Source organism: Cnephaeus nilssonii (genome assembly GCF_951640355.1).
Source record: "Cnephaeus nilssonii genome assembly, chromosome: 19".
Taxonomy (NCBI): Eukaryota; Metazoa; Chordata; class Mammalia; order Chiroptera; family Vespertilionidae; genus Cnephaeus; species Cnephaeus nilssonii.
This window is the reverse complement of record NC_137090.1, coordinates 36663955-36677982: the sequence shown is the minus strand read 5'-3', so window position 1 is coordinate 36677982 and position 14028 is coordinate 36663955. Positions and strand designations below refer to the sequence as shown.

Genomic DNA, 14028 nt, shown 5'->3' with positions numbered 1-14028 from the left:
GCATATCTATTCCCACGGCAAACTCTCTTATTCCACCTGCAAAATATATTCTAAATCCATTCACTTCTCTGCTTGGCCACTGCTACTCTGTCGATCAGGCTGCCCTCTTTTGCCCAGACTGTTGCTGCAACCTTCTGTCTGCTCTTCTTGCCTCTGCTCTTGCCATGCCCTCTCTGAACATTCCTCACACAGCTACCTTTTATTTATTTATTTATTTTTTAATTTTTTGTTAATCCCCACCCTAGGATATTTTTTCATTGATTTTTAGAGAGAGTGGGAGAGAGAGGGAAAGACAGAGAAGTATCGATGTGAGAGAAACACATCGATTGGTTACCTCCTGCATGCACCCTGACCAGGGCCTTGGCCAGCGAGGGGCCTGCAACCGAGGTATGTGCCCTTGACCAGAATTGAAACCAGGACTCTTGGGTCCACAGGCCGACACGCTCTATCCACTGAGCCAAACTGGCTAGGGCAACAACTACCTTTTAGAAACAAACATTATGCTTTTTAATACATTTATCCTAAAATTCGTACCTTTTCAGTAGTCTGTAAGGCCCTGCATGATCTGGTCTCTGATTTCTTCTTCGACTTCATCTCCTAGTACTCTCCTCGGCCCAACTTCTTATACTCCAGCTGTTCTGTCCTTTCTGTTCCTCCATATTGTTCCATATTGTTCTGGCCACAGGCCCTTTGTACTTGCTCTTCCTTCTCCATGACAGTGTTCTTCTCCCAGATCTTCATATGTGTGGTTTCTTGTATTTAGCTCACATGTAACCTTGGAGAGGCCTTCCTTGATTACTCATTCAAAAGTGGGAACTACAGCCCAGTTGAACGTCTTGCAGTGATCCAGATGACTGATGAGATCTGAACTGAAGAAATAGCTATGGGAATGGAGGAAAAGGGACAGGTGCAAGAGAGGCTCAAAAAAGAAAAATGGCCCTGGCCAGTGTGGCTCAGTGCATAGAGCATCAGCCCATGTACCAAAAGGTGGCAGGTTCGATTCCTGGTCAAGGGCATATACCTGGGTTGCAGGTTCAATCTTGAGCCCCAGTCTCTCTCACATTAATGTTTCTCTCCTCCCCCTTCCTTCCCCTGTTTCCCTACCCCACCTCCTTCACTCCCTTCCTCTCTCTAAAAATCAATGGGAAAAATACTTTCGGTGAGGATTAACCAAAAAAAGGAAAAATGGTCAAGAAAACTGACTTGGGTGGGGTGGGTGAAGGTGTGACATGAGGTAGAGAGAAAAGTTGAGAATAACCACAGGTTTTTTGCTTGGGTAACTTTGTGGTTGCTGAGCTCATTAAGCTAAGGAATACATAGGATGGAACGCAAATAAAGGAAGGATGGTGAATACTGTACAGAAACAGTCCATGTCTAAAAACATGTTTCCTCCCCCCTCTCCCCTTACAGTTCCTAAGAGATGCAACTGAACTGCAGATCCTTGGTGAAATTTCTTTCAACAAGTCTCTGTATGAGGGTCTGAATGCAGAGAACCACAGAACTAAGGTAATCCCTGTCTTCGGGGCGGTGTCCTAGAACTGTGCTCAGCCTTAGAGCCCCTGTACAGTACTGCCGTGGCCCTGTTCCTGTTTTCAGTCTTACACCTCTGATCTTGACTCTGCCACCAGCTGCCTCTGTGACCTGGAGCTAGTCAGCTTCTGCCTCAATTTTTCCATCTGTGAAATGAGGCAATTAAATAAGAGGCTTAAGCTGAGGAAGTCTAAACTGAAATAACTAAGCTGGAACCAAAAGCTACATATGCTTTGATTTGAAAAGGTATTTAAAATATTTTTCCCAAAGTGAGAAATTATTGTTTGTATGCATGAACTCTCTCATGTGTAGTATCAGAGTTTAATTATAATCTTAACCAGTTACAACACTCAGAGTGCATACTTCTTTGATAAGACTTAGACTAAGCACTGGAACTCCTGGGGTTGGTTTTGCTGAAGTCTGACTACAGGTCAAACGGATGTCTGTGATCTATGGGCCAGATGCTGTGTGTGCTCCCCTGAGTTGTCATTCTTGTTGACACTCACCTAGATGTGCTGCTGGCTTTCGAGATGCTCCATCTGTGAGCTCTTTAGTTAGGCATGATGCATTATTAGAAGGAATGTTAAGAGAGTGAGACTGGATTGCTAAATATTGGATCCTCTGATTTTCTTTCTGGAGGAGGAGGAGAAAGGAACAGCTCTCTAGACTGTCAGGAATAACATTTTCCTTTATTTTTAGGCATTTCTAATAGAGAAAATGATATGGAAGAAAGAGAAGTGCCCCATTATCCCACTGTCCAGATTTTTAGAAAATCCAATAATGCTTAGAAGAAGATCCAAGCCTTATAGAAAGATACCAAATGAAAAATGATGGTTCCTTTACTTCCCCTCTTCCCAACACCAACTTCCTCTTCCCAAAGGGAGTTTTTGTTAACAGTTTCTGATATGCACATTCTTAAATAATTTATTTAGGTACTTCCTCCTCTTACTGATATTTTTATTCTACAGTATAGATTTCTTATAATTTTTTCTTTAAATTTGATACCCTAAGCAAAGTATTAAGTAGTTCCTGACAATAAGCACCTGACTTACAGTGAATCTGTGAGTATAAATAGCAGTATATCCAAGTGCATATCAGCTGTGGGTAAGGGAAGACTCCTGCTTATATACCATAAAAGGATCTGCTGTTTATCTAGTAAGGGAGGCAGACCAGGGTCAATGGTCTGGCTCCTTTGTCTCATTGGCAAAGGGGGCAACCAGGCTTTGCTTGATTAGCTTGGACCAGTCATGGTTTCTGAACAAAATCTAAAAGGAGAGAATGGCCCTAATTGATTTGGCTCAGTGGATAGAGCATCGACCTGTGGACTGAAGGGTCCCAGGTTCAATTTTGGTCAAGGGCATGTATCTTGGTTGTGGGCACATCCCCAGTAGGGGGTTTGCAGGAGGCACCTCATTGATATTTCTCTCTCATCGATGTTTCTAACTCTCTATCCCTCTCCCTTCCTCTCTGTAAAAAAAATCAATAAAATACTTGAAATAAAACTAAAAGGAGAGAATGGCTGTGGAGGAGGCCCCCATCAATGTTTGCTACAAGCAGTGATGTCCTGCTTCTCCCTTCACCTCCACCGGGCAGCCCTGGGGCACCTTGGAAACCTGTGGGTTTGGGAGAGGGGAAAGGGAAGAGACTTTGAGAAATAGGAATGTTTCTTCTACTCAGTTCTGATCTGGTAAACCACTGTCACCTTGGGGCTTCCTTTCATCACTTTCCTTGTCCTCCCTCCCCCTGCCCCCCGCCCCCTTGCTTCCATAGAAGAAAAAACAGGCTGCCTTCCTGTTCTTCCTCCCTCTCTGTTGCTTTGCTCCCTCCTAGCTGTCACGGCCTAGAACCTAATCCTTTTAAGGTCAGCTACGTAAATAGTGCCTGGAGGGTCAACCCTAGGGAGTAACCACCATCTAGCTCAATTAGAAGAGGCCTCAAAGATAAATTTGTCCAGCCTTCTACCCCAGACAGAATTTCTCTCCGAAGCATTGCTGACCTTGGTGCTTAAACATTTGTGTGAAAGGAGCTCACTGTTTTGGACAAGCAGAGGTGTTTTGTTTTGTTTTTTCCCCCGTTTGTCTGTCTGTTTTATATGGTTTTTTTAAAAAAAATATTTTATAGGGAGAAAGAGAGAGAGAAACATCAATCTGTTGCCTCCATAGGTGCCCTTACCAAGAATGGAACCCGCACCTTTTCAGTGCATGGGGTGTTGCTCCAAACAACTGAGCTACCTGGCTGGGGCCAGGCAGAGAAGTTTGGATGGTCCTTGGGCCCCACTTAAGTCCTGGCACCATGATGTGTGTGTACGCTGGCCACAACTTGGAACGTCCATATCTGGGTCTCACTTGGGAAGCACATCCCCTAAGCTCCCAGCCGAGTCCTGTTAGTGAAAAGACAGCTTAGACTCTGAAGTTGAGACGACAATGCTGGGGATCGCTTCTATAGGAAGAGCTCTACAGGTTGTACACATGGATGCTGTTTTGCATTTATTTTCCCGTCTCAAAGTAACATATACTGTAGTCTGGTGAGGAGCAGAGTTTGTCATATATTTCGGGTGGGGGAAAGTGTGTTATCAGACTTTAGGGATTTGTGGAAGCTCAAAAAGAGCTGTCAGAGCATAGCTGGAAGATCATTTACAAAAAGTCATCATTTTGAAGGTGAAGCTTGGGGATCAAGGATGTGTAATGGCATAGCTGGATGTAGAATCTTAATTTTCTGTCAGTCTTTAAAACCTGAAGACCTCAATCCTGTGGGACCCTCTGTTAAACCGTCAGAGAATCCTTAACAGAAGGTCACAGTCTCCTGACAGACTTAGCTCTATTTCTGTATTACAAATCAAAATAGTTGCTATAAACTATTTTGGTCATTAGATCATGTTACTGCGCTCTTTTTTTCTCTTCAGTTTTTGTTCTGTTTGCTTTTTGAGGATTGCATTGATTATCTAGCTCAGAGATCTTTGCTTAGCCAAGTTCTGTCTACAAATGAGCCATCAAAGGCACTCTTCATTTTTGTTACAGTGTTTTATCTTGAGCATTTCTTTTTGGTTCTTGGGATTTCCATCTTTCCACTTACATTGCCTGTCTGTTCTTTATCTTTGTTCTTACGTGCTGTCTGCTTTATCCATTAGAGCCCTTAGCATATTGATCATAGTTGTCTTAAATTCTCCGTCTGATAATTCTAACATCCTTGCTATGTCTAGTTCTCATGCTCGCTCTGTCTCTTCAAATTGTGTTGTTTGCCTTTAGGAACTGCTATAAACAGGCCTTTAGTAATGTGGTAAGGTATGGGGGGAAGGTAAGTGTATATCATCCTATAAGTAGGTCTCAGTCTGTTAGTGAGCCGATACTCTGCTCTCACATTGATGCTTCTCTCTCCCCCCCTCTCCTTCAAAATCAATAAATTATCAAACATGAGTAATGTTGCTTAAAAAAAGATCAGAGTGCTCCGGTGTATTTCAAAATGGTGTATTTCCTGTTGGGAAGCCAAGAGATTTTTCTCCAGTATTTACTGTGGGAACCTGGTCAAGCTCCTGGAGGTAAATCTCAATGTAGTGGGGGGCCCCCTAATGACTGGGTTTCCTGGCGTTTTTAACTCTCAGAGTTGTCCACACTGAGCCTCCAGCAGTTATAGTTCAGGTTTTCTTTCCTTTTTTTTTTTTTATCCTCATTCAAGGATATTTTTCCCATTGATTTTTAGAGAGAGTGGAAGAGAGAGGGAAAGACAAAGAGAAATACCCATGTGAGAGAAACACATTGATTGGTTGCCTCCTACATGAGCCCCAACCAGGGCCCAGGCTGGGGAGAAGCTTGCAACTAAGGTATGTACCCTTGACCAGAATTGAACCTGGGACCCTTCGGTCTGCAGGTCATCACTCTATCCACTGAGCCAACTGGCTAGGCGTAGTTCAGGTTTTCTATCCCAGCACTGTAAGCTTCTACTCATATTTTGCTCCTTAAAATAATGTGTGGCACTTTTTTCCCCATTTGCTTTACCTGACACATCTTTGTCTTGTTCTAGATCACTGTCATCTTCCTGAAAGAGGAGGAGTACCTTCCTTTGCCTCTCATCATCGGAAGCAGTGTCGCTGGCTTTCTGGTTTTGATAGTGATTATAGTGGTGCTATTCAAGGTCAGTTCTATCGTGTTTATACAGGCCCTGGGGTTGGGCACAGTACTTTCTGGGACAGCCAGCCCCTGACTTAGGTGCCTGGCTGTGTGGCCACTTTACCTTCTTCAGCCACACATCTGTGTAGGCAAATGAGTAAGACAGGTTCTGTCTGAAAAAAATAAAACTCTAATTGAAGTATTGGAGTAAAGAGAGATTTTCCTGAAACAGATTTGGTTGTTGTTCCCTGTTTAAATCCTTTCCTTCCCTTCCCCTCTTTTATTTTTTTATTTTATTTTATTTTTTTTTCCCTTCCCCTCTTTTAATATTCAAACTTTTTTTGCTGTTCAAGATTCTCCTTAGCTTCTACCCGCTCACCCTAAGTCTTGTTTTTTTTCTCCAGAATTGAACTAAATAGGATTGTGTCTTTGTGCTGTCAGTCAAGCTATCCCCCCACCCCCAGGCTCTTCCCTACGTTTTCACCTTCCTCACACTCTTCCCTTAAAACCCAGCCCAGGGACTCCAGAGTCCTTTGAGCTGAGGTGTATGCTTTTCCTGTGAGCTCCCTGCTGGAAATCCAGAAGTGGCACTGTGTGTCAATTATTTCTCTCTCTACTAGATTGTGAGTTTCTTGCTGTAGGACACCGGGCGTGATCATCTAGCCTCAGCATAGTGAGCTGAGTACTTTTACATAAATGAGATCCAGTAAACCCAAACTGTAATACTTTGCACAATTAAAAGTTAAAAAGGTTAAAGAGCTCTGTGGTTTCAGAGAAAGGTCAAAAATCACTTCTGACGGGAATGAGCACCAGGAAGGCTGTGGGAAGGCAGCATTTAGGACCGGTCTTGGAAGACTGTGTTAACTGGGAGAGATTCAGAGGGAGCCTGAGAAGCCAAGGAGTGTAAGGGCTCTTTAGGCAACAACCAGGTAAATGGTTTTCTAAGACAGATGGGTATCTTCAGACTGAAATTGGACTCCCCTTCCCTTTGTTTTAGTGTGGCTTTTTTAAAAGAAAATACCGACAACTGAACTTGGAGAGCATAAGGAAGGCGCAGCTGAAATCAGAGAATCTGCTCACAGAAGGTGAGGACCAGCCTCCTCGTCCACTGGGAGAGAATGTCAGCCAGTCCTCAGCTCCTAGAGACTTGGCGTCGTACTGATGACCTACTCTTTTAGGAGGATGCAGGGCAAAATCTGATAAATTGTCAATAGAATATTGTTTTTCAATAACACATCGTCCCAAAAGTATCTCTGCATGTGCAAAAAATAAACTTGGGAAAGATTTTGTACTAAATGGTATTAAACTGTTTTCTTGACAGAAGCGCCTTTAACATACACATATAATATAATTTGTAATTCTTTTTTTCCTCCCAAGAGATTATACAGCATTTCTCAACTTTGTCTAAGAATGCATTTTTCTTTTTCTTTTTTTTTTAAGAATGCGTTTTTCTCACCATTACTGTTGATGTCTCCAAAATAGTGTGCTATGAAGTTCATCCTGCAGGGACAGTGTTGAAATTGGTTCCTAGTCTGGTATTTCAAGATTCTCAGCTCTTGCCTGTTATCTCAAATAGGCCACAAAAAAGCCCTCAGAACAAATGTAAAAAGTATAAAAACAAAAGTCATCAAAACAGGCACTAGGGAGGTGAGGAGAAGACAAGACCAGGATTTTATTCTGTAGCTTCATTTTTATTGTATGCATGAACATGTCTATTTACTAACACTGCCAATCCTTTACCTGGCTTCCTGCTTAGTGAGTTGCTCAGAGAGACTTCATTCCTTGGTAAATACTGTCGCCAGAAGAGAGCACTGGTCCACAGGGGATGGAACCTGGCCTGGGAGAGGGTGCGGGGCACAGAGATTAGGCCCTAGTTATTGGTAGCCTTGCTCATAGTATCTTATTTTATGTTTATGGCTGTTAAAGCTTCACCACATCTTTCCACTCCTAAAAACATGGATTATAATAATTTTCATGGATTATAAAATTATTGCAAAAATGTAAACAGTGCAGAAGTATATAATGTAGAAAGTAATTCGTATGACCCCCCAGTCTTCTTTGTCTAATTGAGATGCTTTCATTATTCCTTTTAAATTTTAATTTTTTTCTGACATTTATGAGTATATAAGGTGTGAATTGAGGATTTAACCCGAGTGTGTGTTTTTCCCAGAAGCATAAGTGATTTCACAGCACCACTTACTGACGTACCTAACCACTTCCTCTGCTTATCCACGTTCTCCCGGAATCACAGGGCCTAGAAGGCTTTAAACATCTGAATTCTCTGCCCTAATTGGTTTGGCTCAGTGGATAGAGCGTCGGCCTGCGGACTCAAGGGTCCCAAGTTCGATTCCAGTCAAGGGCAGGTGCCTTGGTTGCAGGCACATACCCAGTAGGGAGTGTGCAGGAGGCAGCTGATCGATGTCTCTCTCTCACAGATGTTTCTGGCTCTCTATCCCTCTACCTTCCTCCTTGTAAAAAATCAATAAAATGTGTTTAAAAAATAAATAAATAAACATCTGAACTCCCTGGCAGTGGGTTTCTAGTTCAGGTTTTCCCAGCGAGAACCCACTGGGAGGTGGGCAGATGGAAGGAGCCTTTCTCCTGGCTCTGTGAGCAGTGGCAACAGCAGATGAGCACAGGCGTCTGAGCAGCAGCATGACAGCGTGGGCTCCCGTGGTGGTGGCTTCCTGCAGTCCTTGACTGGGTGACACTATATTTTCCAGCCCTTTCAACAAACTTGAAACTTAGCTCTCTGTGTTAAATCTCTTTCTGCTTGAAATACCTAGAGTGGTTTCTGACAGCCTTGAATCTGTTATTTCCAAATGATTAACAAGTTGTCTTTATCATTTATTGAAAATGCTCACTGATAATTTGAGATTCTGCTATTATCATTTATGAAATTCCTATATACGTTCATATATGAAGTCTGGAAATTAAGTTTTGTTTCATGGATCTCTTTCTTCCTGTATCAGTACCACGATTGAAGGAGCAAATTTTTTTTTATTATGCCAGTAATAAATTCAAAACAGCACAAAGGTATCTAAACAATGAAAAGTTCCCCTTTCCTCTCCCACTTCTAATCTCTTTTTCCAAAAGCAACCACTGTTAATAGTTTTTTAGACATTTAAAAAAATATATTTCTGTGTGTATCAGCATAAACTTTTTAAATGTGCAAGTGGGATTAGACTGTGTATAGCGTTCTGCCCATAGTTTTTTTCATCTAATGGACTTAGTCATCTTTAAGTAGCAACATCTGCAGACCTACCCCATTCTTTAAACAGATCTGTAATATACATAATCTATGTTGTAAGTGGGTACGTCAGAATTTACTTAACAAGCCTCTATAGGTGGATAGTTAGCTTATTTCCCATTTCTTTTTATTACAAAGAAAAGATGTGATAAACATCTTTAAACGTGTCCTGAGATGCTTTTCAGGTATATTGATGGTTAAGTCATAGCGTAATTACTGGCTCAAAGGTTATGGGCATTTACAGTTTTGATAGATGATGGCAACTTGACCTTCAAAATGTTTTTACCAGTTTATACTCCCACTTAGAATATGTTTAAGTGCCACTCTATGCTCTGGGCACCACCAAATTAAGTATTTTGCTAATCTAATCAGTGTGATAACTAGTATTCTGTTTTGGATACCAGCTTTCATTTGCAACTTCGCAGCCCAGGTATGTGCCTTTGACTGGGAAGAGACCGTTTGGTCTGCAGGCCAGTGCTCTAACCATTGAGCCATGCCGGTCAGGGCTGGGTATTCTATTTTTTAAAAATATGTTTTTATTGATTTCAGGGTGGAAGGGAAAGGGAGAGAGAGATAGAAACATCACTGAGAGAGCATTGATCGGCTGCCTCCTGCATGACCCCTACTAGGGATTGAGCCTGCAACCTAGGCAAACGCCCCAACTGGGAATTGAACCATGACCTCCTGGTTCATAGGTCAACGCTCAACCACTGAGTCATATTGGCCTGGCTACTCTGCCAGACTTTAATGGGAGCTTTGCATACCCTCCTCTGCCTGCCTCACAGCCTGCCCTCGGCCCCAGTCCCTTTGGGAAGTTCCTCCCTCCCTCTTCCTCTCTCCAATCATGTCCTATGGGGTGAGGATTTTTTTAAAAAGTCAAGTTAACTGAAGTGTGTGTGTGTGTGTGTGTGTGTGTACACACACATATACACACACATGCATACATACATACACACACAACACTTTTTTTTGGTTTTTAGTTATTTTAGGATCATATATTCTGCCATTTGTGACCATTTTCAAGGAATGATTTCAGAAAAAATTGCTGGGTGAGAGGGATAGGGAGAGGTAGTACCTTGGGTTAACATGTCTATGGGGAATTAATACATTTGTATAGTTCTTTACAATTTGTAAAGAAGCCCTTTCAGCTTTCTCCAAAAGTGGACTGAAAGCTATTTTTGTAATCGCTATTCTGTGCCAAATAGCTTTCCAGAAGGACCGAACCACGGAAGATGGGTATCAGCCACGAGAACATGTCCTGGGACCTCTGTTTCACTTCGCTTGTTTGCTTAATGGGTATGTGATCATAGCTTTAGTTTGTTTTGATTGACAGACAGACCATGTACCTTCCTATGAAATAAGATGACAATTTTTTTGCTTGAGGCTTTACTTTTCCTTCCTTGTCCAGGTAAAATGTGGCCTTGGCTTTTTCTCAGCTCTTTCTGAACTGCGTCATCTGGCGTAGAAGTGCATTTTTCCTTCTGAACTTCAGAGCCTCTGGGCAAGTAAGGGATTTGGCCTAAGTAGAACCAGAGAGCGATGCGCCCTCCAGGATGGGGGATTCTGGCAGATGTGCTGCTGGGCATGAGGAAGCAGTGGGTGTGGTTTCTGTCCAGGGCCTGGACAGCCCTGCCCAGAACTCTGGCAGGTGTTCTCCGGCTCCGGTTAGCGTCCCACCCTAGGGTATCTTTCCTCTCTAGAGCCCTGAGGTCTGCGACTAAGGTTGGGATGTTGCAGGGAGAAAACACGCCCACATTGGTTCTGCCAGCTTTCCTAGCCTAGGAAAAGGCTACCAGCCTAATTCTTGGAAATCCACACTGGGGCTTGGGATCCTTTGCATCCTGGATGAAGGACTCCCGGTGGACTGGTTAGCTTGTTAGGGCCACTCGTACCGCTAAGTGAGGGGTTTCTAACTCGTGTGTGTGCCATAGGCTCCTTTGGTGGTCTGGTGAAGTCTAGGGACCCCTTCTCATGATTTCCCAACATTGTGCTATGAAAATCTTATCAATATTGTGTCTTCCAATCCATTAACACAAAATATCTTTTTATTCATTTACATCTTTCATTTTGTTCAATAATGTTTTGTAATTTTCATTGTACTAGTGTTAACACTTCTTTTGTTAAATTTAATCCTAAGCATTTTCTTCTTTAATGCTATTATAAATGGGATTGTTTTCTTAATTTTATTTATGGATTTTTTTTCATTGCTTGATATGGCAGTATAATGGATTTTTAGGTATTGATCTATCCTTCTAACGGCAGTATAATGGATTTTTAGGTATTGATCTATCCTTCTTACTTACTGAACTCATTTATTAGCTCTGAGTTTTTTATGTGTGGATTCCTTTTGATTTTCAACATTAGGTCATGTCATCTGCAAATAGTGATGGTTTTACTTCTTTTTCGTCAGAATGCCTTTTAATTATTTTTCTTGCCTAATTGCCCTGCCTCTAACCTCCATTATAATCTATACTAATAATAGGGTAATATGCTAATTAGACCAGACAAAGCCACAGTGGCAGGGGCCAAGGCAGAGGCAGTTAGGGGCAGTCAGGCTGGCAGGGGAGCAGTTAGGGGATAGCCAGGCCAGCAGGGTAGGGCAGTCAGGGGTGACCAGGCCAGCAGGGGAGGGCAGTTGGGATTGACCAGGCCAGCAGGGTAGGGCAGTTGGGGTGACCAGGCCAGCAGGGGAGGGCAGTTGGGGTCAAACAGGCCTCCAGGAGAGGGCAGTTGGGGGCAACCAGGCTAGCAGGGGAGGGCAGTTGGGGGCGACCGGGCCGGCAGGGGAGGGCAGTTGGGGGCGACCGGGCCGGCAGGGGAGGGCAGTTGGGGGCAACTGGGCTGGCAGGGGAGGGCAGTTGGGGTGACTGGGCTGGCAGGGGAGGGCAGTTGGGGGCGACCAGGCCTGCAGGGGAGGGAAGTTGGCGGTGACTGGGCTAGCAGGGGAGGGCAGTTGGGGGCAACCGGGCAGGCAGGGGAGGGCAGTTGGGGGCAGTCAGACCGGCAGGGAAGTAGTGAGACGTCTATCAGGCCGGCAGGGGTGCGGTTAGGGGCAATCAGGCAGGCAGGCAGATGGTTGGGAGCCAGCAGTCCCCGGATTGTGAGAGGGACGTCTGACTGCTGGTTTAGGCCTGATCCAAACCAGCAGTCGGACATCCCCCAACGGGTCCCAGATTGGAGAGGGTACAGGCTGGGCTGAGGGACACCCCCCTCCAGTGCACAAATTTCGTGCACCTGGCCTCTAGTGTCCAAATATACAGAAGAGTTGAATTTTACGGTGAAGACCTGTTTCTTCCGTTAACATTTTACTATGCTTGCTTTATCATGTATTTTTCCATCTATTCATCCATCAGCTTGTTTTTAAATACATGGAAGTTTACAAAAAACCAATTATGTTGAACACAATGATCAGACTATTAAGAAATTATGATATGGAGATACATGTGCTTCTTCATTACTGCATTAAGCAGCAGGTCTAATAACTATGCTGCTTCCAAAGTTGTGATGACCTTAAAGTGTGTTTTGAGGTATTGACCTGTAAGGTGATGGGAAAATACCTGTAATTCCTATTGATGTTAAATATAGGTACTGCTAATCCTATGATGGTTTGTTGCCTACACTTTTAATTGAGGAAACGTTAAGTTTCAGTTAAAGGGTAGTAAAACCAAAGAAGGAACATTTTTTCCATCCAACTTCACAGACTTCCTTCTCTACATATTCTGGTCCATTTAATAAAAGCACGTGTCTTGCCCAGACTTTGTACGTTTGCAGCTGACCTTGGCCACTCCAGGCAGTATTCCCTCTGTTTTATAGAGGAGGAAACCACTTGCCCAAGACCACAGGGCTCGATAAGGCAGAGCCATCTTCCAGTAGGACATTTTTGGATCTCCAGGTCTAATAGCTTTTCCACAGAAGCCGTATTTCACACCGGGCAAGGCAGAGCTGCCGGTGGAGTGTGGTGGTTCCCAGGCTTCGCTGGGCAGAAGAGTCAGAGTGGAGCTGAGCTCTTCAGGTTCCCTGGCCTCACACACTAAAGACGCTGATGCTCAAGCCTGGCCTGGGCCCGGGCACCTTTTTGGCAAGCACGCCAGGTGACTGATGCACAAGCCACACCCTGTGAGATGCTAGCTATGACATTATGCTTGGAGTCTTGATGACTAAGAAGTTGCTTCAGGTGACAAATTTAACTTCATTCTCTGGTAGAATTATCTCTTGAAATCTTATATGAATACTAGAGGCCCGGTGCACGAAAATTTGTGCACTCAGGGAGGGGGTGTCCCTCAGCCTGGCCTGCGCCCTCTCGCAGTCCAGGAGCCCTCAGGGGATGTCCGACTGACGTCGTAGGCCCGCTCCCTGGGCAGCAGGCCTAAGCTGCAGTCTGGCCTCCCTCTGCCCGCTGGCACCCGGTTGGCTGGCCTGGTGCCACCTGCTCGCTGCCTCTGACTTGGTCAATTTGCATATTAGGCTTTTATTATATAGGATACACACAAAAATAAAGGCTCAGTCACCCTACCTCAGACACTTTAAATATTCAGGCTAGTGGCAGAGGTAGGGTGATCGGAAATCAATCCATCCTCCCTTCCTTCCTCTCCTCCTCCCCCTTTTAGTCTCCTTTCTTCCCTCCTCCTCTTATTCTACAAGCTTCCCCGACTGCCTGCTTCCAAGTCCTGTGGCACAGTGGTAAAGCCCTTTCCTGCCCTCATGGCCCTAAACAACCGATCAGATATATACCCAACGGTAACTGTAAATCACACAGATCCTGTCCTTTGGAGATTTAGAAAAAGAGGGATCCAGGAGGCTTTCATGGAGATAGACCCCTGTAAGCCGAGCCTCGAAGCCATGAAGGGCTGAGGGGAGACCCGCCTGTGCAAAGGCACGGAGGTTGGGAAGGGAAGGATGTGATAAAGCTTCTGAACCAGGCCCTGAAGCCATGTGTGTGTCCTGGGGCATGTGGCTGAAGGGCAGATGGGGACAGAAATCGCAATGGAAAATGAGCATCTCCAGAATTGTGTACAAGGAATTATGGCCACACCACTTGCAGTGTTTATGTGAAGATTTCCCGCTCATTCTTGTTTCATTACCACCACAGTCCTGTGAACTTGAGAGTGGAGAGGAGGGGATGGGAGGGAGGGATTTCACGAGGTC

General features: G+C 44.2%; 1 protein-coding gene across 1 annotated transcript in view; it reads left to right on the top strand.

Annotated features, from left to right (window-relative positions):
- Positions 1 to 14028, top strand: part of LOC307115611 (P2X purinoceptor 5-like) — a gene marked incomplete at its 5' end in the record, with an annotated part of 92012 nt that overhangs the window by 57094 nt on the left and 20890 nt on the right. The window contains 4 exons of the mRNA XM_079798885.1: positions 1411 to 1506; positions 5548 to 5658; positions 6631 to 6718; positions 10089 to 10179. Of these exons, the coding sequence (XP_079655011.1) occupies positions 1411 to 1506; positions 5548 to 5658; positions 6631 to 6718; positions 10089 to 10179 (386 nt within the window). The remainder of the gene's footprint in view (positions 1 to 1410; positions 1507 to 5547; positions 5659 to 6630; positions 6719 to 10088; positions 10180 to 14028) is intronic.